Source organism: Sus scrofa, chromosome 1, assembly GCF_000003025.6.
Source record: "Sus scrofa isolate TJ Tabasco breed Duroc chromosome 1, Sscrofa11.1, whole genome shotgun sequence".
In the NCBI taxonomy this organism is placed as follows: Eukaryota; Metazoa; Chordata; class Mammalia; order Artiodactyla; family Suidae; genus Sus; species Sus scrofa.
In genome coordinates, this window is record NC_010443.5 from 239,388,620 (window position 1) to 239,409,475 (window position 20,856).

Genomic DNA, 20,856 nt, shown 5'->3' on the forward strand with positions numbered 1-20,856 from the left:
GGCTGCACACAAGGCTGTGGAAGCAGAGAGGCCATGACTCTGCAGTAAGGAGGCTGGGGGCCTGTGAGGAGGCACAGGGCATGGAGGCAGGGAGAGGGCGCTCCAGCCTGAGGGGACCCTGTGTGCTCGAGACAAGTGGCCGGTCCAGCCGGAAGGGAAAGGCCTGTGCTGGGATTAGAAGCTGGGGGTGGCACGCAGGCCCACCAGGTCTCTGATGGCCTCAAACCCCGGGCTGGGGAGTTTGCTCTCCGTCTGTCGTAATGGGGGCTGTTGAAAGTGGCTTGCAGCTTGGGGGCAGCATCAGAACTGATTTTCACAGAGATCGTTCAGAGGCTGAGTTGAATGTGGACAGGAAGGTAGGGAAACTGAAGCAAGGAGCTGGGTTGGGCGGGCTGTCGCGAGGACACAGATCCAGAGAAAAGGGCAGTGGCCACGAAGAGGGAGAGGAAGGGTGGATACACAGGGAACTCTAGTCACAAAAGGACCGGCATGTGTGATTCCACCCAGACGAGGCAACTAGAGTAGAGCAGAGTCATAGAGACAGAAAGTAGAATGATGGCTGCAGAGGCTGGGGGAGGGCATGGGGGAGGGCATGGGGTGGTGAGGGCTTAAAAAAGGACAGTTCCACTTGGGGAAGATGGACACGTTCTGGAGACGGGTGGTGGTGATGGTTGTACAGCAGTGTGAGAGACTGAAGCCTGTACAGTGGTACACGTGCAATGGTTAGTTTCATGTTTGTTCATTTTACCACCACCTACCCACCACCAACACCCTATAACATTCAAAAGAGTAAATGAGAGCGAGGGAGCACAGATTGCCAGGCGTGGGGACCCAGCAGAGCTGAGGGAGTGGGAGGGCAGAGTTCAGGCTGACCTCCTGGTGTCTGGCCTGGGCGGCTGAGAGCAGCAGGGCGAGGAGGTGGTGGTGAGGTGGCCGCACTCAGGGTGGAGCGTGTTGAGGCTCAGGGACTCCAGGAAACACGCCCATCAGGGAGCCTGGGCTGGAGAAACCATGTGGGAGTCATCAGCGTATCACTGGTACCTGACCCCACGTGGAGATGAGAACCCCCGGGGGAGTGTGAGATGTGAGAGAACAGTGGCCAGAGGAACAGGTGGGCCACGAAGAACCGTCGTCAAGCAGAGTGAGAAGGAGTGGGGAGAAAGGAAGGAGGCAAACCGAGACGGTCTCGTACTTGTTTGGCACAAGGATCAAGGACTCGTGTGGTACCTGAGTGCAGTGAGGAGGCGGGGGGGGGGGTCTCCTAAGGATTGTGGGAGGACGGGGGTCTCATGGGACTCCAACAGCAACCCAGGCCTGAGGCAGCAGGGACCGGGCCCTTCTGGGCTCACAGGGCTCTCCATCTCTCTACCCCACGAGCTCACCTTCCAGATTCCCTCCCAGAGCCCCAGAAGGACCCAGCCCTGCTACACCTAGACTTTGGACTTCCAGCCTCCAGAACTGAGAGACAAGGAATTTCTGCTCTTTAGGCCCCTCTGTTTGGGGTACATCATTAAGCTGTCTCAGAAACCAATACAAATGCCAAGCAATAAAGGAACTCATTTAGGTAAATCACTTAAAAAAAAAAAAAAATCCAGGCCACTGCATAGGTCATTGACCAGTCAATCAGTTGGCTGCCCTTAAGCCAGGCACCCACTCTGACCAGTCAGCGGAGGGGCGATCACATGACATGAAGCATGGCTGCCCCCAGAGATGCCCCTTAGATGAGGGCAGTGGGGAGACAGCTCTCTCAGGAAGAACAGGGGACATCTCAGCCACTCTCGTGTCCCCAGAACCCATGGAAGAGCGAGGCGCAGACTTCAGTGATGAGGACTCATGGCCTAAAATCCCTTTGGCCAAAGTGTCTTCCAAAAGCCAAGAGGAGACAAAGATAGGAGAGGGCTTGTGAAGAATCCACTTTGTTTGTAAATCCACCTCCCTTCCCCTGGCATCAACACGTTCACTGCGGTTGAGATAACAAGATAGCATAACTGGAAAATATTCATTCGAGCTCGTGTCTCAGCGCTTCCTGACTTCAGGGCAGTGCAGTGCGTAAAGCAAGATGCCCTCCTGCCCAAGGTTCCCCCGGGGCGCGGCTGAGCAGAAGTGAGGGCATCTCCTTGCCATGAAAGATTTCAAAGCGCATTTGGTTCTCCAGGAGCTTCCGTGCCTCAGAGCTGTCATTTCTGAAGCTTCCTGATGGATGGCCTGAGCCCTCGGCCCACTCATTTTTACTCTCCAACCTGCCAAGGTTGACTTCCTGGCACAGTTTGTGGGCAATTGTTTTTCCTATGTAGCAGCAGCTTAAGGCTCCTGCCATTGGGAAGCAGGAAGGCCAGATAGGCCGTTAGCGTGAAATACACACCAGATTCGGAAGATGGCAGTTTTTAAAGGTGTTTTACAGGCGTCAAGGGTCCGTGTCTTTTCCTCACCAGCTCTTACTCAGGAACTCTTTATAAAGCAGGCAGCAACAGCGGCGCCGTGCTGCTTCGGGCAGGCCCTCCGGGAGTCCTGGCAGCAGCATCACCTCCTCCTGCCCATCCTTCCCTCTTGGTTTCCTGCCCTCCCACATCTGTCCATTTTCAAGTACGGAAACAGGGGCTGCGAGAATTGAAAAGGCGGGCCTGAAGTTCCAAGGACATTAGATGAAAACCCAAGGGTGCTCCTGTCCTTCTAGTCCCCTGGGGCCACGACAAGAAGACACAGGTCCTTTCATTACTGTCTGATGACAGTGTATGGAGTGGGGGGTGGGGGGCGCGACCCTGCAGCCGTGCGACGGCAGCGTCATAATAGTGACTAATATTTGCGGAGCCCGAACTGACCACACCCCGCCCCAGGCTTTTGCACCTTATCTGCTTGCTGCCACTTAATCCTCAGAGCTCCCCTGTGGGGTGAGCACTGTTACCCTCTCACCATATAGATGAAGAAACTCAGGCCAGTGATGTGCAGCTTTCTATTTCAGCAGCTGAATCCTTTGTTCAAGGGAAGTTTTACAAGGAACCCCCAATTAATCAGGCAGGTCCAGGGCGAACCTGCTTGCTGAGCCTCTCCCACTCACCCCCTTGCGGGGGCTCTGGAGAAGCTGTCTCAGAGCCTGGGATCCCCCCTGAGCACAGTTTAAAGACCACCCAAGGTGGGGGGCAAGCGGGGGGACAGGTTCTAAGCAGAATTTCCCAGTCCATTTATGCTCATTTTACAGATGAGCAAACTGAGGCCCGGAGGAGGGGAGGGATTTAACGAGGGTCACCCAGGGAGTTAGAGCCACAACGGATGCTCTGGCCAGAGTTCTCTGAATCTCAGGCCTGTGTCCATCAGTGATACCTCTTTTACCAGAAAACAGAGGCCTTTTACTAACAGCTAAAATGCCATCTCTTCCAAGCCGTCTTTTTTTTTTTTTTTTTAATGATTTTTATTTTTTTCCCATTGTAGCTGGTTTACAGTTTTATGTCAGTTTTCTACTGTACAGCAAGGTGACCCAGTCACACACACATGTATACATTCTTTTTACTCACATTACCATGCTCCATCATGAGTGACTAGATAGAGTTCCCAGCCCAAGCCCAAGCCCAGCTTGCAGTGGACTCTGTTAACACGCTCCTTTCACCCCCTCCTGCCCCATCTCCCCACCACCTCCCAGTTGTCCTCCCATAACCAATCACAGGGGAATCTCGCTTTAGAGAAACCATCCCCAAGAGCCAAGTGGATGAGTGTGGCTTGAAGCTGACAGCTTCATAGTTTACCTTAGGCGTTCTCCGTTCCGCTCAGCTTATTTAATGTAATGCCTCATCACGCTGTAATATTCACAGGACACTTGACATTAGAAAGGGCCTTTTAAATCCTCTGAAATAGGACTTTCAAGTTCATTGGCACCTGGGAGGGTGTAAGTGGAACATTAAGCTTCCTGTGCATGCTAAGAGGGAGCCTCCTGCAGGAAACGTAATGATGGCCTCCCTCAGGGTGGCCTCTCCAAGGTGGCTTGCCACCCAGCCCCATCCCACCTCCTCTCTTCTTGCTCCTCCCTGCCCCCTTGTCCCCACTGGCTTTGCCATGGATTCCTCTCTCCCCGAAACCTGGCTCGTCCCTTCTCCACGTCCACGACTTTTCTTAAGGGTTTTAGTGCAAACCATCTAGAAGAAATAAGTCGGCTGGCCAAGGTAACAAGCATGGGACACTCCCAGGGTCCCAAAACTGTCCCAGCTGGCCCCATTCCCCATCCTTTCTTGTTGCGTCTGACGGGCTCCTTCCTGTGATCTGGAGGTGAGTCTAAGGCTATGTTTCCTAAGACTTGTGGTGCGAGACTCCAACTCCAGGAGCGGTTTCTCAGAGGCGTGGTTTCATGGTCCAAGGCAGGGGGTGTCCTGCTTGTCCCCTCCCCCACTCAGCGACCACCATCTGATGTGGGGAAGCACAACAGTTTTGAGAAGTCAGGCAGCCCAGAGTCCTGTGCAGGTTCATACAACCCAAGACTGGTTTGAGCACCAGAAATGTGTTTGGCAGCCCACCTAAGAGCTGCTAGTTCAGAGGGTCTCCCTGAATTGGTTCTGGAAGCCTCCGAGCCCTTTGCTAGGGTCCTCCTGGCCCTGGCATAGAGATCATAGGGCTTCTCCTGGCTCTACTCAGGAAAATCCAAATTAGGTTATTCTCTGAGAGCCTTCAGGAAGGGTTGTTTTTTTTTTTTCTTCATCTATACCAGAGCATTGTCAGCTGCTTGTGCTTTCTTTGGAAGTAAATAGAAATGAATCAAGGGGGGCCCATTTATGGTCTGAACATTGCATTCTTGGGGTCTGGTCAAGGGAAGACGTCAGGCCAAGCTGAGCCGTTCTGAGCATAAAGGATGGTGTTTTCTGTATTTGGGAAGCAAGTCCTCTCTTATCACGCCAGCTGTCACACGCTCAGATTTCTCCTGCAAATATGCCCACACATGCACACACTTACATTCATAACACCTATCCCTGCTTTCTGAAACACAGGCTTCTTCTGGGAGCCGAGTGGACTTTGGGTTTAATTTGCTTTTTATTACTTGCATTGTTTTTCGTTAACAGCGCATCCCAGCTTTCCAATGGATGAGCTGGTTGTCTTTTCCTAGTGGTTGTTTCTCTCTGGAAAATTCCATCAGTCATTTCACAGCTGAGTCATGGGTTTTGTCTGTGTTTGTTTGCATCAGGGTCTAAAACCACACGCTGCTGGGAAGAAGGTTATATTGATTGTATTCGTTTGCTGGGGCAGCCCTAACGAAGCACCAGGCACTAGGCCTCTCCTGGTGGTTGGCTGGTCATCGTTGGTGTCCCTTGGCTTGTAGAAGCATTCCCCCCAACTCTGCCTTCATCCTCACAGGTGTTCTTCCCATGGGCCTGTCTGTCCAAATTTCCCTTTTTTGTAAGGACACCAGTCCAGTTGGATTAGAGGCCCTCTCTGGCCCGACCTCGTCCAAACTTAACATCTGCAGCCAGCCCCGTTCCAAGTCACATCACCTTCTTACTTGGAATGTGGTGCTGGCTTACTGAGGTACCAGGGGGCTTAGAACTTCAACTTATGGGAGTTCCCGTCATGGCACAGTAGTTAACGAATCCGACTAGGAACCATGAGGTTGCGGGTTCCATCCCTGGCCTTGCTCAGTGGGTTAAGGATCTGGCGTTGCTGTGAGCTGTGGTGTAGGTCGCAGACGTGGCTCAGATCCCGCGTTGCTGTGGCTCTGGTGCAGGCCGGTGGCTACAGCTCCGCTTCAACCCCTAGCCTGGGAACCTCCACATGCCTCGAGAGCAGCCCAAGAAATGGCAAAAAAAAAAAGAACTTCAACTTATGAATTTGGAGGGGACACAGTTCAACCCATAACATTTATTCTGCAGCATTAAAAAGAAAAAGCCCTTAGGTTGTGCCTTACCCCTTAGCCTGTTGGCCTCAGAAACAAAGGCTGAGAGCGCGGCTCATATAGACTCAAGGACAGGTGGAAACGGGCTCAGTCACAGAGATGCCAGCCGCTCCTGCAGCAAGCTGACACTATCCCTTTTCCAAAGGAAGACCCCAGAATGTCAGCAGGGAGGTCTGACTGGACCGCTAATGGCAGGTGAGAACTGGAATTGGGTTCATTTCGGTCCAAACCTTCCTGCTGTGTGTGCAGCCCTGGGTCAGGCCCTGGGAAGAGTGGGATGGGCCTCCTCCAGGCCCTGCCCAGGCCACAGGAGACAGACGTGAGCTGCGTGGAGAGGTGCGGACCCAGTGCTATGGCCATGATAAACTTTGCTCCATGAGGGGACACCAAGGCTTCACAGAAGATGTGACATATGAGCTGGGCTTGTCATGTTATCAGTTCCAGCCATGCTGGAGGACGGAAGGGCTCAGGGCCCCATAGTGTCTCTGGGTGAGATGTAGTAGGGAGCAGTGGGGTCCAACGACAGGGAACCTGGGTCAAGCCCTGGGCCATCCCTCACTCTCTTCATTGATAAAATGATTTAAGTTAAAAGACTCAATTTCCAGGTGGGATCTCAGGGTCACATGAGTTCACAGATGTGAAAGTGGCATGGTTATGGACGCATGAGATGGGATGGAGACACAGTGGTTAGGTGTCACCTGTGACATGGGCATAAGCAGCAGCTTTCTCTAGTGAGAGAGCAGCCTGGGAAGTAGTGGCAGCCCTGCACCCCATCTCCCTGGACCCCCTGGGTCCATCCCTTCCTCCCTCTGAGCCAACTCCCAGGGGAATGAAATGAGGAGTCTGAACGAGGCAGGCTCCTTCTGGCTGTGACCTTAGGTGACTATGAAAAGGCATTGGATACAATGGCCAGAGCAATGTGGTCTTAGAAAGCCAGCAGACCTGGGTTCAAATGGTTGTCCTGCTGCTGCAACTAGTGTGGTTGGTCGGCATGAGTCACCCACCTTCTCTAACTTCAGCATCCTCTTCTGCAAGATAGAGATAAATGCCTAACTCAGAGGTTAAATTAGAAAATCCTGGTGAAGGACTTAACATACAGCTTGGCTATGGTAGTAAAAGTTAGCTCTGACCATCCGCTGCTTTCTAGAGGACTGAACGAAAGGTTGTGGGGAAGGGCCTGCCTACAGCAGGTATACAATTAACCATTGACCTCCCCCTGTTTTTAAGATCAGCCTTAGCAGAGTTTCGAGGGTTCATGTTTTCCATGGGGCCGCGAGGTGAAGGGTGGAGGGTTGTACAGAAAAGCATTTAAACTACTTGAAGAATAAAATAGTTTTCAGGCACTCATAAGCCATTTATAATCACCTATTTCTTGTAACTAATGGCCAGGCCAATTACTACAATTACAATCTGTTAAATCGAATGCCCTCAGGTCTTTTCCTCTGCACAGTTTATTAGAGAATTAGTCCAACTTAGGGCTGGATTCCACTCCAGCAATTATTATCCTGACAATTCATAAAACATGCCCAGGCCACCGTATGTGACAAGCATCGATTTGCTCTGAAAGCAAGTCCAAGAAGAGTCTTTCTAAGATCTTTCTCTTTCTGGCAGGTCATAGATCAGCACAGCAAGTTCTTCTGCGATGTCGTACAGACGAGAACTAGAGAAATACCGTGACCTGGATGAAGATGAAATCCTTGGAGCCCTAACGGAAGAAGAGCTCAGGACCCTAGAAAATGAGCTGGATGAGTTGGACCCTGACGTGAGTAGGCATTAAAGGGGACACGTTGTCACAGGTACAAGAGCAGCAACCTTTACCACCTGGCGGGGGCAGGGGTTGGGGGCGGCAGCAGGTGCAGACTTCCTGCAGTACCACGTCCCCTTTCCTTCTATGGCAGTGGCATTGCCTTTATAGGTGTGTGTGCATGTGTGCATATGTGTTGTATTAGGGTTCTCTAGAGGAACGGAACTAATAGGGCACACACACACACACACACACACGCACATATATACACACATATGTAGAAAGAGATTTATTATAAGTAATTGGCTCACATGATTATAGAGGCCAACAATCCCAAGAACTGCAGTTAATAACTGGAGGCCCAGGAGAGCTACTCATGTCGTTCCAGCTTGAGTCCAGAGACCTGAGAACCAGGACAGTGTAGTTTCAGTCCAATACCTGGAAGGCTGGAGACCCAGGAAGGGCCGGTGTTTCAATTCAAATCCAAAGGCAGAGGGGAATAAATACCCAGCTCAAGGCAGTGAAGCAGGAGGACATTCCCTCTTGATGACAGGCAGAGGGAGTATCAACTTTTTTTTTTGTACATGTATTTAGACCCTCAACTGATCAGATAGAGCCCGCCTATATTAGGGAGGACAATTTGCTTTACTCAATCTGCCAATTCAAACATTAATCTCATCCAGAAACAGCCTCAGAGACACACCTGCAATAATGTTTAGCCAAATGTCTGGATATCCCATGGCCCTGTCAATTTGACACATAAAACTTAGCATCACACGTCCAGGAGTTCCCACTGTGGTACAACGGAAACGAATCTGACTAGGAACCATGAGGTTGCGGGTTCGATCCCTGGCCTCGCTCAGTGGGTTAAGGGTCTGGCGTTGCCATGAGCTGTGGTGTAGGTCGAAGACGAGGCTCAGATCTGGCGTTGCTGTGGCTGTGGCATAGGCCAGCAGTTGTAGCTCCAATTAGACCCCTAGCCTGGGAACCTCCATATGCCGCAGGTGTGGCCCTAAAAAGCAAAGAAAAGAAAGAGTCCACTCCTAGTCACCTTGGTATCCATAACATCTCCTTAAACCATACTTATCTCCATATAAAGAAAATAACGGGAGTTCCCATCATGGTGCAGCGGTTAACGAATCTGACTAGGAACCATGAGGTTGCGGGTTCAATCCCTGGCCTTGCTCAGTGGGTTAAGGATCTGGTGTTGCCGTGAGCTGTGGTGTAGGTTGCAGACGCGGCTCAGACCCCGAGTTGCTGTGGCTCTGGCATAGGCTGGTGGCTACAGCTCCGATTAGACCCCTAGCCTGGGAACCTTCATATGCTGCGGGAGTGGCCCAAAAAATGGCAAAAAGACAAAAAAAAAAAAAAAAAAAAAAAAAGAAGAAAAGAAAATAACAAGGTCATAATTCTGCCTGACACGATGCAACTATCCCATGTACAACTGGGCAGAAAAAGAGGTAAATGTCCTTGAGTAATGTTTACTTTTCTCCTCGATATCCCATAACTGAAGTGCTATCATGTCCAACTAAGAATACCTAAATACTACAGTCTGAAATCAATGCCTCTGATATTGCAGTGCCTCTTAAGAGAATAAGAGAGGGAAGAAAAACAAAGATATTTACTTAATACGTAAACTCACATACACAAACATGTTTACAATAAAACACAGGAGACATGCGACAGTCTTGTTCTCCTTTCTCTCACTGGTCACATGGTCATAGCTGGTGTTGGTAACTAACTACCTTCGTCCACTACCCATGCCGTACTCCCTTAGCCTTGAGCAAGCACCTTTGCTGGTTGTGCTTCTTCACCTGGTGGGCTGACTCTAACCTTGACTCCTGAAGGGCCTGGACCATTGGGAGTCCGACCTAACTGCGTGGTTACAGTTTTCCACCGACTTTAACCAGAGGGCCTGGCGATGCTCAGAAAGCCCTAAGGGGTCTCCGGTATTGCAGGCATCCTCTTCCTTACCATTGCTGTGCCGTGGTGGAGCAGCAGGCTGACCTCCCCTGGGTAATCAGGACCAGTCCCCCCAGCCAGTCCAGAAACTCCCTTCTCTGCCTATTCATTCAGAGGCATGAGGAGCCCAACGTGGCCGGGTGGCCGTCTTAACTTCCAATCTGCTGGAATCATTGCTGTGTCTCCTGGTGCAAGCCTTCCTCCCTTTGGAACTGAGAGCTCGACGCCAGCAAAGACTTAAGTTGACAGGGATAGGGTGTACAGCTTTTGCCGGTATATCAGTAGAGGTACCAGGGGTGATGGTGAGTGGTCCTACTATAGTGACTGAGAAAGCAAGGACGAGGAGAAGCTCTTTCTCTTGTTTGATGTGTTCATTATTGCCTTTCATAGGTGGCACACAGAAGTATGTTTCATGGTCAGATTTCTTCTCTGCAGTCAGGTTACAGCATCACAGGGCAGGAGGCTCCTTGGTCATGTCTGCGGTTTGGCCAGGCCCTGGGGAGCCGTGAGCAGGGACCTTCATCCTGTCTACATCCCCGGTCCCCAGGCCAATGCCCAGCACAGAGGAGGCGGTTGAATTAAGTGAATTTTCCATTTGAGATATTTTTAAATGAAAAATGAGCTACTTCATGCCTTAAAAAAAGACTTGTCACTGCTCAACTCTAGCGTAACAGTGACCCGTAAAGAAAACAGTATTCTACCATTTCACTAATGCTCAAGTCACTGCAGCTAGTGTAGACAAAATGTAAGGTAGCAGGAGATAAAGCAGAACTAGAGGTGGGGTGTCCCAGGTGTGTCCTATATCCACATGGCCTTGAACCAGTTGCTGTCCTTCCCGAGGCCTCCATGTCCCCATCCATGAAGTAATGGATTTGGTTGGTCCCGTTTGGGGCTAAGCTGCCATAAGCTTATAACCCAAATTCAATTAAAGGGATTCTTTTTAGATAACCCAGAATCCTTATCTAGGGGTCCTGGGCCCAAGCCCCCACCGAGTGTCAAGCCCCCCCAGCAGCATGTCCCCATCTTGCTATTTGTGACTCCCCTGCCCCCACCCCCACCCAGCTAGGAGGTGAGGGTCCCCCGGGGAGGCTGCTGGGGTTGTTTAGAAGCAGCGTTGGTGGGAGAGCCTTGGACTGTTCCTTCCCCTACCTGGCAGCCAAAGTTTCCACGAAAATAAGTGAAGCAGGTAAGAAGCGATCAAACTTTCAGCTTTATTGCTATCAAGCTATTCTCTTCTTTTTTAAAATGTATTTTTTCATTGAAGTCTAATTGATTTACAATGTGGTGTTAATTTCTGTTGTATAACAAAGTGACTCAGTTGTACACAGATACATACGTTCTTTTTAATATTCTTCTCCATTCTGGTTTATACCGGGATACTGAATAGATTCTGTTCTAATTCAATCCTAGATCACTGTCATGTAGATTAAAGGAACAGATTGTTTTAAAAAGTGAGAACAAAAAGAGGGTTGTAGTGACTTCTAGCCAGTTCAGTAAACAGGACTCGGTTGTCTGCACCTGATGGCCCTGTGACGCCACCAACAGAGAACCTGGTGGGGCCGCTGCCCTCCTGGAGCTCTGTCCAGTGGGGAGCAGGTGTCATAAACCATATCCTCAATGGGAACTGACAGGGAGCTCAGGCAGAGGATTCATTCTTTCTGGTGGAAGCTGCCCAGAGCAGGGGATACTGGAACTGGACCCTAGTTTTTCTAAGTCAAGAATAAAAACAGTTCGATGCTGAGTGAAGGCTATAAGCAAAGGCTCATGCACAGAAAGTAATTGGTGATGGGGGGTTTAGGTGTGGTGTCTGTGGAGGTTAGATGAGCCTGGAAGGGGGCTGAGGCTAGATATGGAGCGGGCTGCAGGCTGACTGAAGAGTTTGGACTTTTGTCAGCTGGTCCAGAGCCCTGAGGGGCAAGGCCTTGGGGGGCTTGCTGGCTGAGGACAGATGGCCTGGAGGCAAAGCTGGGGAGATGGGTGAGAGGTAGAAGGGGCTCCCACGGTGGTGGGAGAGCTCTTTTCTGAAGACAGGGAAGGAGCCCTTTCCTGTCTCCATAACCCTTGGCTATCCTGCAGAGTCTTTGCTGTTCCCAGGGCACAGCGCAGACCTCAGGGCCCCCACGAAGCCGGCTGCCTCTGGCCTTTGGGGCTGTTGAATTTGCCCTGAGCCCCTGGCTGGGGATGAGTTTAGATTAGGCTGTGGCTGCAAATTGGATAGGTGAGGACAAGAGTCAGAGCCACGCCTTGGACCTGGGAGTGGGGTGGGGGCAGAAGGGGGTGCCTCTCAGAACCCCTGCTAAGGACTGCTTGAGCCCCAGCTGGGAGCTCTGTTTCACCTCTAAACTGGCAAGGGGCCCCCACCCCTGATATCAGGCTATCTGGCAAATTCCCAGGGCCTCTGTATCTCCCCTCCCCCCGCACAGCCAGCTCCCGAGCCTTTCTCCCAGGTGACTACCCGAAAGGCACGCATGTGCCCACTGGAAGGATGGAGAACCCGGGGTGCAGAGAGCTGCCTGACTTGCCCAGCGTCACAGGCCCAGAGCCTGGAGCCTCAGATTTCAAACCAGCCCCAAAGTGTGGCACCTCCCCCTCTGGCAGGAGGAAGGCAAAAATGCACTTGAATTTGGGAGCAGCGTTGGGCAATCTGAGACCTGTGATCCTCCTCCCTCTGTGGTTTCAAGTGGACGTTTTTCAAAGGCCCCTTTCCCTCTAGGTTCAAGGAAATGAGAAGAGAAACCAGAGCAAGGAGAGGAGATAACGGAGGCCAGGGGGTGGGTTTTGTTGCAGCCTCACAATTGGCCCTTCACCGAGCTGTCTCTGTTACCTGATTTGCAAGTCAGTAGGGAAATTTGGAAAACATCTAGTTGGGCCTCCCTTCTGTCTGAGAGCACAAACCTTCCAGCTCGCGTTTCACCTGCCCTCAGCCCATGTTCTGAAATCACAGCACAGGGAGAGGCCAAAGGTATCCAGACCAGAGGCCTCTGAGCCCAAGAGGGGTCGCAGAGGCCAGCAGGTGTCCACCCCTCCACCTTACAGAGCAGAAACTGAGCCCAGAGAGCAGAGGGAGCTTGCTATGGTCACACATCCAGGCAGAACCAGCCCAGGCAGGACCCAGGTTCACTGGCGTCTCATACGCTATACTGGTCCTGTTTTAATTCTGGTTTAACAAGTGCTTCTATGGCACTTGCTATGTGCAGACACTGTTCTAGGCACTTTGAAAGTAATTAATTTATTCACCATCACAGTCCTTTGATGCTGGCAAGTGTTAGCCTCCCCATTTTACAGATGAGAAAATCGAGGCAAAGTAATTTGTCCAAGAAACTCCAGCGAGGCCATGGCAGAGCCATGATGCAGTTCTAAGAGTTCACGTCTTTGTCCCACCCCTGGAAGGCCTCACTGGGATCTTCAGGAACATAGTCTGAGCCACAGATGTGCTCTGGGTGTGTAGCTGGGGAGGGTGCTGCATGCAACACGATCCCCTTTTCTTCCTAGCAGCACCTTGAGATGCAGAGGCCCTTGTTCAGTCCTGGCTCTGCTCCCAGTTTAGGCAACTGCTTTTCCCTCTTTAGGTCTCAGTTTCCCTCTCTGCAAAATGGACACTGTGGGCCTAGTTGCCCTCTGACACCCCCCCTCCCCCGCCTCCAGCTCTAACCATCTCTGAGTTGATGAGCAATTCCTAGCTGTCTTATGACCTGAATTCAGCTAACAGGTAATATTTCAGGGGCTTCTGTTTTCAGTGATGCAATTGTTAAGCCCCAGGGTCATGTGACAGAGTAGAGTACTCTGAGTTGGAAAGCAGCTTTGTTTGTAACAAAGGATTCCAAACGTGTGCACATTAAAAAAAAAAATCCCTGAAACTTTCTCTCTCTTACTCTGTGGCCTGGAAAAACTTGAGCTTATCATGAGATTGTTGCACTTGGACTCCCACGGGAGAGGAATGCTCCATGTGCTAAAAGTATCCACTGTTGACTGATTCCCCAAGAGGATCTGTCCTTTCTTGTCTCTCTGGAGTTAAGTGGATGCTGCTCTGAAGCCGAGCCAGCTCCTCAATTCAGACTGCCTTTGTACCCGGCGACGGGGAAAACGGGCAGCATCCAGTGACGTCTGAGAATGACAAGTCACACGGTGACGTGGGCAGGGTACCGTCTACATGCTTTAATAGCATCCACAGATAGTTGACATTTACTGGGGAAAAGCCCTGCATGGATTAGCTCATTTAGTCCTCTGAGAGGTTTGGTTATCTGCCCCATTTTAAAGATGGGGGAAAGGAGTTCCTGTCGTGGCTCAGTGGTTAACGAATCCGACTAGGAACCATGAGGTTGTGGGTTCGATCCCTGCCCTTGCTCAGTGGGTTAAGGATCCAGCGTTGCCATGGTGGTGTAGGTTGCAGACACGGCTCGGATCCCACGTTGCTGTTGCTGTGGCTGTGGCTGTGGCATAGGCCAGCAGCTGTAGCTCCGATTCGACCCCTAGCCTGGGAACCTCCATATGCCGCAGGAGTGGCCCATGAAATGGTAAAAAGAAAAAAATACATAAATAAATAAAGTTGAGGAAACTGAGGCTTAGAGACACGAAGGAACCTGCGCAGAATACAACATGGGTGGAGCTGGGATTCCAGCCCAGACAGCCCGACCCAGCAGCCTGCGATGATAAGGACCATGTCCTATGGGCACATCGGGGACCGGCCTGGAAGGAACTCGGAGAACAAAGTTGGGAACTGCCAGCAAATTACCAGCAAACTATTTTCTCTAATTCAGCTTCTTTTGCAGGTGTTATTTTCACCATAAATACAAACCTTAAAAAAAGAAACCACCCGCACAAAGAATGTAACTATGAATGTTCCTTGTTAACGAGGCTTTGAGGAAAAGGAATAATGTTTTTTAGTGTCTTGGCAAAAGGATCCAAATATTTGTAGGAGAGAAGATGCTAGTACAGATAATCCCCAACTTATAAAGAAATCGGATCCTGGACGTCTGCTCTTGGGAAGCTGGGACCCATTGTGACTGTAGAAGCTACAGGGGAAACCACAGGTTTCCAGGAGGCCTGAAATAATAATCATAATAAAACCGTAGCTATTTTCTGTTGAGCTCTTCTTCCAGGCCAGGTGTCGTGGCAAGTGTTTTTTGTGGGTATCATCTCAGAAAATCTCCACTAGGATCCTGTCAGAGAGATCCTCACAGGTTAGGGTTAAAACCAGTCTAAGAATAGGAAATGCATGCCCAGAATCACACAGCGAGGCGATGACTAAATTCAGGCAGACCTGCCTCCCTCAGCCCATAATGTGTCAGGAGTTCTGAGAACAAGGAACCAGGAACTGCAGGGAGAAGTGATGAGGAGAAAACGGAAAACTGCGGACTCTCAGCATCAGAGAGACACTGAGAGATGATCCAACACCCCTCCCAGCCACTGCTGTGCGTACAAACACAGCGCAGATCAAGAAACCCTGATTTACAGGGTTCCGCCCGCACACACATCATTCACCAGGTGCTTTATGCATTTCTTCAAATCCTCACACCAACCCTTTGAGGTAAGTGGTATTCTCACCACTTTAGTGATGAAAAATCAAAACAACGACAACAAAAACCCTGAAGTCCAGAGAAGGGAAAGGACTTGCTGAAGGTCTCACAACAAGGCAGCGACAGCATCCGGACAGAATCCCGGCACTTCCCATCGCACTGCGTGGCTTCCTCCCAGACTCCACCACATCCTCAACTCCTCCCTTCTCGGGGCCCAGATCGTGTCCTACAAGCCAGAGGATGCTCTTGGCCGTGCAGAGAGCAGCCACGTTTGGTCCACAAGGCCGTGGTTCTCCCTTATAACACAAACCGGCAGATTCACAAGCCCAGGACAGAAGTAAACAGTTGAAATGGAAAGAAATCAAACTCTGCTCTAAAAATAGGCGCACATCCTTAGAAGCACTGCTGGCTGTGCGCAGAGCCAAGGATGGGCCTGGCGGGGTGAGGGCGGGTGAGGTCAGGTGTCACTGTGTCCCCCCCCACCACCCTCTGTCTTCTGGCCCCATGACCACCTCTCCATCCCCCTCCCCACCCCACGGCCTTCCCCCAGACTGGCCTCCAGCCTCCCCATGCTGCCCTCCTCCCTGCCCCTGCAGCCCCTCCTCCCCCCTCTGCTGCTGGAGGACCTCTTAGATCTGGAGCTCTTTATGCTCAAGTCAGAATCTTCCCAACCTCCCCGCCTCCCTTGAGAAGCCTTCCTGGCCCTCCCCCTCCAAGTTCCCAGAGCAGCACCTGCCTCACTGAAGACAGTGAGCAGTTTCCCTTTTGCCTTTGACATGTTTAGCAGGAAACATGTTAAACACAGAATAGAGTACAGAATATACTTTTGTTCCGATTATCCATATTTAATGGAAAAATGTTGCCCTATTTGATTGAAATCACCCTTAAAAAAAGAAAAAAAGATCACCATAGATAAAATTTTAACCCTGTCTTCTCACCCCCGGTTTCTTCCCTATCTTTCTCATTCTGGTTGACTCTTTCTACTTGAGAGGCAGCAAAGCAAGAACTCACAACCTCAGGCAGGTAGGATAATGAAGGAAGATGGGCCAGTTTTCTTGAGGCACAAGGCCATCTTGGCTCATCTTTTGCTTTTCCACTCTGGAAAGAAGACAACTTAGGAAAATTCTTACCACTTCACCTTCCAGGAGGAAAAGCAACAACAGAGCCAATGATAAATGTTAACTGTTTCTTGGCCTATGTGTCAGAGACAGTAGGGAGTGCTGGGGACTGAGGCAAATGGGAGAGTTTGTGTTGGGCATTTGTTGTTCCTCTCCACCAACTGTCACCCGATATTGCCACATCATCTAGCTTTTTAAAGAGATACTAGAAACATGAATTTTATGTGCAAGTTTCCTATTTGAAAATGTTGGTAGCTCATTCAAATACACAGACAAAACCAACCAAGTTTTGGCATTTGATTGGACTATAGACCTCCCAGTCTCCAATTCTGACTCTGTTCATATGATAGATAGAGATAGATAGAAAGAAAGCACCTAGTTCAGTTCCTGGCACCTAATTGATGGTTAATAACTATTGAACTTGAATATAGGATTTGCCCACTAGAATATAGGGTTCTTGCAATTTGGAGCCACATTGTACCACCCCAGATAGAGGCCAGCCAGACACAGTTGTGCACGTTGTGCACTGCACAACTCCAGGAGCTACTGTTCACATAAACCAGAGAATATATACCTTTTAAGGAAATTAAGTAGAAATTGCCACTGGACACTTCTCAAATCATGACTCAACCTAGCTGCAAGGGAGCCTAGGAAAAGCAGTGCTTAATCAAAGTGGCCATGTGCTCAGCTAAGAGTGGAGTGTTTTTATTACTGGAGAAGGGGAGGCTTGATATTGGGGCCAATATGAAGTCTGTCATTGTGGGTTTTCCATTGTGATGGTCTGCTGTTCTTCTGCTCTGCTGAAAGCTCAGAGGAAGAATAAGAATTGATAGGAATTTAACCAAATCTAGATCCCCAAAGAAAACATTACAAAGGTCTTATGTTCTAGCTTTGCATTTCCCAAAACCTACATCACCAAAGACTGTTCCCACCTTTGGTACCCCCACTCTAGCACCCTTCATCATGTGTTCCCTCCCCCAGACCTGCTTGGGGCAGCAGTTGGATGGCCCAGCAAACAGCTCAGAGCAGCCGGTGTCCAAGAAATACCATCTTCTCCCAGCTACAGCATCGGTGTTGTGTGATTCTGGTCAATTCAGAACACATTTTCTTAGAACCCAGTGCTTGGTGCTGGGGGTTCAGAGAAGACTATAATACATCCCAGCTGGCTTTGAGGGGCATTAAGTCTCCCTGGGGAGAAGAATGCAGCATAAATGTGCTCTGAGTCAAGTTAGAATGAGCATTATAGGAGAATTGGCAAGAGACCTCAGACAATTTGGAGAGAGTATCACCAGATCAGTGTGGGGAGCAGTGCAAAGGCTGGACAGGGTGCCCAAGGGGAGGGCTTGGAAGGATGAATGCGGGGCAGGGCTGGGAGGGGAGGGAGAAGGGATGGAATTCCAGGCAGAGGGCACAGCCTGAGCAATGCCCTGGCAGGGTGAGGGTGTGGGGAGCGGCTGTGGAATGTGGAGTGGCCTGGAGTGGCGGGCTCATGGAATACTTCAAGATCATGGAATATTTCAAGATTGGGAGGCTGGAATAGGTGAGGGTCAAATCATGAAAAGCTCTCTGTGCCTGGCAGATGAATTTCATCATGATTCTGTGGGTTAGTGGAGGCGCTGAGCATTTGTGAGTGTGCTATGGGGTGAGTCGGTCAGATGCATGAGTTGGTGCAGTCTGGCTGATCGAAGCAGGAGGGAGGAGAGGTAGAGAGGCCTGAGGCAGGGAGACCAGCCCAAGGCTGCCCTGATGGTCCCGGTAAGAGATACCACAGCTGGAACTTGTGCCTGTGGGACAAAGACGGTTCTGAACCCTGCAGCCTCAGGCTCCTTCCCCAGCCAGCCATGCCCCTGGTTCTGCCAGGCCTCTGTCTGTGCTTGTTTTCTACCCCCATAACATCCCTCTCCTCTCTGCTCGTCACCTAGTGGTTTTCTGCCTGGTCCCCTGGGTAGGAGCTGCCTCCTCCAGGAAGCCCCCATGGAGTAACCTGCTCACACTTGGGCTGGTCTCCCTCTCTGTGAGCCCCTGTGGAGCGCGATCACTCATTCATTGTCTCAGGATGCCCGGTGTGCAGCAGAGCAGGGAATGTGGAACCTTTTCCTCATACTTGAGACAGAAAAGGAGGATGAGGAGGATGCTGGGAAGGAAAGGTGTGGCCTCACCTTGTGCCATGAAGCAGAGAGAAGACACAAAAGGTGCTGTTATGACCAAGAGATCCCACCACAAGCAACTGCTGGGCTTGGGCCACAAGGGCGCCCTTGAATGTCCGTACTAACGCCCTGTATGGCTGGCCCAGGGGAATTGGTGGCTCTTGGGCTGCAGCAGTCCTGCGGCAGGATCAGGGTGGCTGAGCCAAAGGCCTGGATCATTCTGGAGAGAACAAGAGAGGAGGAGGTGCAGAGTGTGTGTGTGGGGGGGGGAGTGCTGGTGGGGTATGCTGGGAGAGAGCGGCTCTTAGGAGTTTGAACCCGCTTGTCCCCTCTGAGACTGGGGCATGCGTGTCACATTCTCAGGTTAAGCCCCCTCGTATGTGACAGGAAAGCTCGGTTGAAGCTCCACTGAGTGACTCCTGCTGGGGATCTGGAAGCTGCTGGTGAGGGAGGCAGAGGTAGGGCCCTCTATGTCCTGACGGGCCCCAAGAGCCTGAAGGACCACAGTTGACACAAGGGGACACAGACTGGGCAGATAGTTGGAAAATAAAACTTCTGTAGATGTTGCCATCGTGGCTCAGCAGTAATAAACCTGACTAGGATCCATGAAGATACTGGTTCGATCCCTGGCCTTGCTCAGTGGGTTAAGGATCCAGCGTTGCCATGGGCTGTGGTGTAGGTCACAGACACGGCTCAGATCCTGTGTTGCTGTGACTGTGGTATAGGCTGGCAGCTACAGCTCCAATTCATCCCCTAGCCTGAGAACGTTCATACGCTGCAGGTGCAGCCCTAAAAAGACCAAAAAAAAAAAAAAATCCTCGATCCTTGATCAAATACTTTGTCACAGGTAACTGGGAGATTGGTCTATGCAATGTTTGGACTGCTGCAGTGGGAAGGTGAGCATCCGGGGAAGGCTGAGGTCGACTCACGTAGGAGGGAGAGAGACATCTGCTGGGCTTCTGAGCAGTCAGCGTCCTGGGTTTCACTCTTACCCAGGACATAACTCCACGCTTCAGCCTCAGTTTCTCCACCTGTAAGCGGTGTCACAAGAGGTGAGCTCTGGCTTTCCAACAGCTGGAGAGGGAGCCCGTTTCGCACATGGGGCCCCATGTGGTTTCGAGGGTCCATTCCTAGAGGAAGGTGGCTGGGGGGAGGATGGAAATCTCTCTGTGGCTTGGAAGGCGGGGGTCCCGGGCTCTCAGGCAAGGCCCTTCCCCTCCCTGCCCTCCTGCTCCCAGGATCCCTTAAAGGGCACAGTCCACACTCCTCCAGGAGCTGTATGTGGCTCAGTCACAGAACAGAAACCAGGACTCTTGGAGCCCAGACCAAGGGGAGCTCCTTGGACATTCCCTTGTTCTTAGACATGGTGGATTTATTGGGAGAAAGTGATACATTTGCTCTCCTGTCACTGTGAAGAATCAGGGTAAAGAATACTGCCTAGGTGCTAAGCCGCCCATTTGAAGACAGTCATACTCATCCTTGAGATGCTCATTACGTACAGTGTCACGTACATATCAGTATAGGCTTCCTGGCTGTGTGGCCAACAAGCTGTATGACTTTGGGCAAGTGACTCCAGGTTCCTATGCCTCAGTTTCCCCAACTGAAAAGGAAAGAATTGTCCCACTGGCTCTCTCAGGACTTTGTAGCTCTGAGCTGCCAGGACACTATGATCCTTTTAATACATTGTGTGTGCGTGTGTGTGTGCATGTGTTGTGCTCATGTGCCCTTCTAAACCAGCCTACAGTGGTTCCAGCCAGGGCTGGCTTCTCACGCAGCCCCAACTATCTATAGCAGTGATAATTGTTCAGATAGTTAATATTTGGCCTTTTGGCACCTGTTTGCAGGGTGTTAGCGCTCCTCGCGGCACAGGTGAGGCGCTGTCAAAGTTTCCATTGTCCTTTGGGCAGCTGGACTCCAGCTGAGAAAATTAGACAAAGAGGTTAACCTGTCAAGCCACACATCCGAATGTTAATGTTACAACATTTAAAGGGAAGTTGCCACTTAAAAAACCACAAATAGGGAACTACAGAAAGAGAAAGAAAGAGACCCAGCCTCGTCTTTATCCTTGTGATTATTTCCAAGAACATGTTACATTTTTTTTTTTTACTGGTTTTTAATCCCCTAATTGAGGAACCCGTTTTATGCCTCTTTCCTCTTCTAGCCCAAAGCCTGCAAAGGGCAAGACATTCAGAAAATAGTTGTGGAATAAATGAATACCTTGACTTTCTCCACCTGAAATTTGAGCCTGATAGGAACCTCAGATCAGAAATGGCAAAATGGCAGCCCAGGAGCTGAGACTGGCTTACACATGTGTTCTCTTTGGCCTGAGTATTGGTTTTAAAATATTTGGATCGTATGTCAATATTTAAAAATCAAGAGCTTCCTCATAAAGATGAGCAGATCTAATAACACCACCCACGTTCTCACCCAGCACTAATTAGCTGGAGCTGGGTAGCTCGGAGGCATTGAAAGCTCCCGTGTGCCACCGTCCTCCCTGGTCCCA

General features: G+C 50.6%; 1 protein-coding gene across 2 annotated transcripts in view; it reads left to right on the forward strand.

Moving 5' to 3' along the window:
• Window positions 1–20,856, forward strand: part of TMOD1 (tropomodulin 1) — a 93,238-nt gene that overhangs the window by 13,470 nt on the left and 58,912 nt on the right. The window contains exons 1-2 of one of the 2 annotated variants that reach the window (XM_021066359.1): window positions 2,037–6,061; window positions 7,478–7,628. In XM_021066359.1, coding sequence (XP_020922018.1) covers window positions 7,509–7,628 — 120 coding nt within the window. In that variant the 5' untranslated portion in view covers window positions 2,037–6,061; window positions 7,478–7,508. Of the gene's footprint in view, window positions 1–2,036; window positions 6,062–7,477; window positions 7,629–20,856 lie in introns of those variants that run through there. The other variant, XM_003353588.5, reaches the window with a different exon arrangement.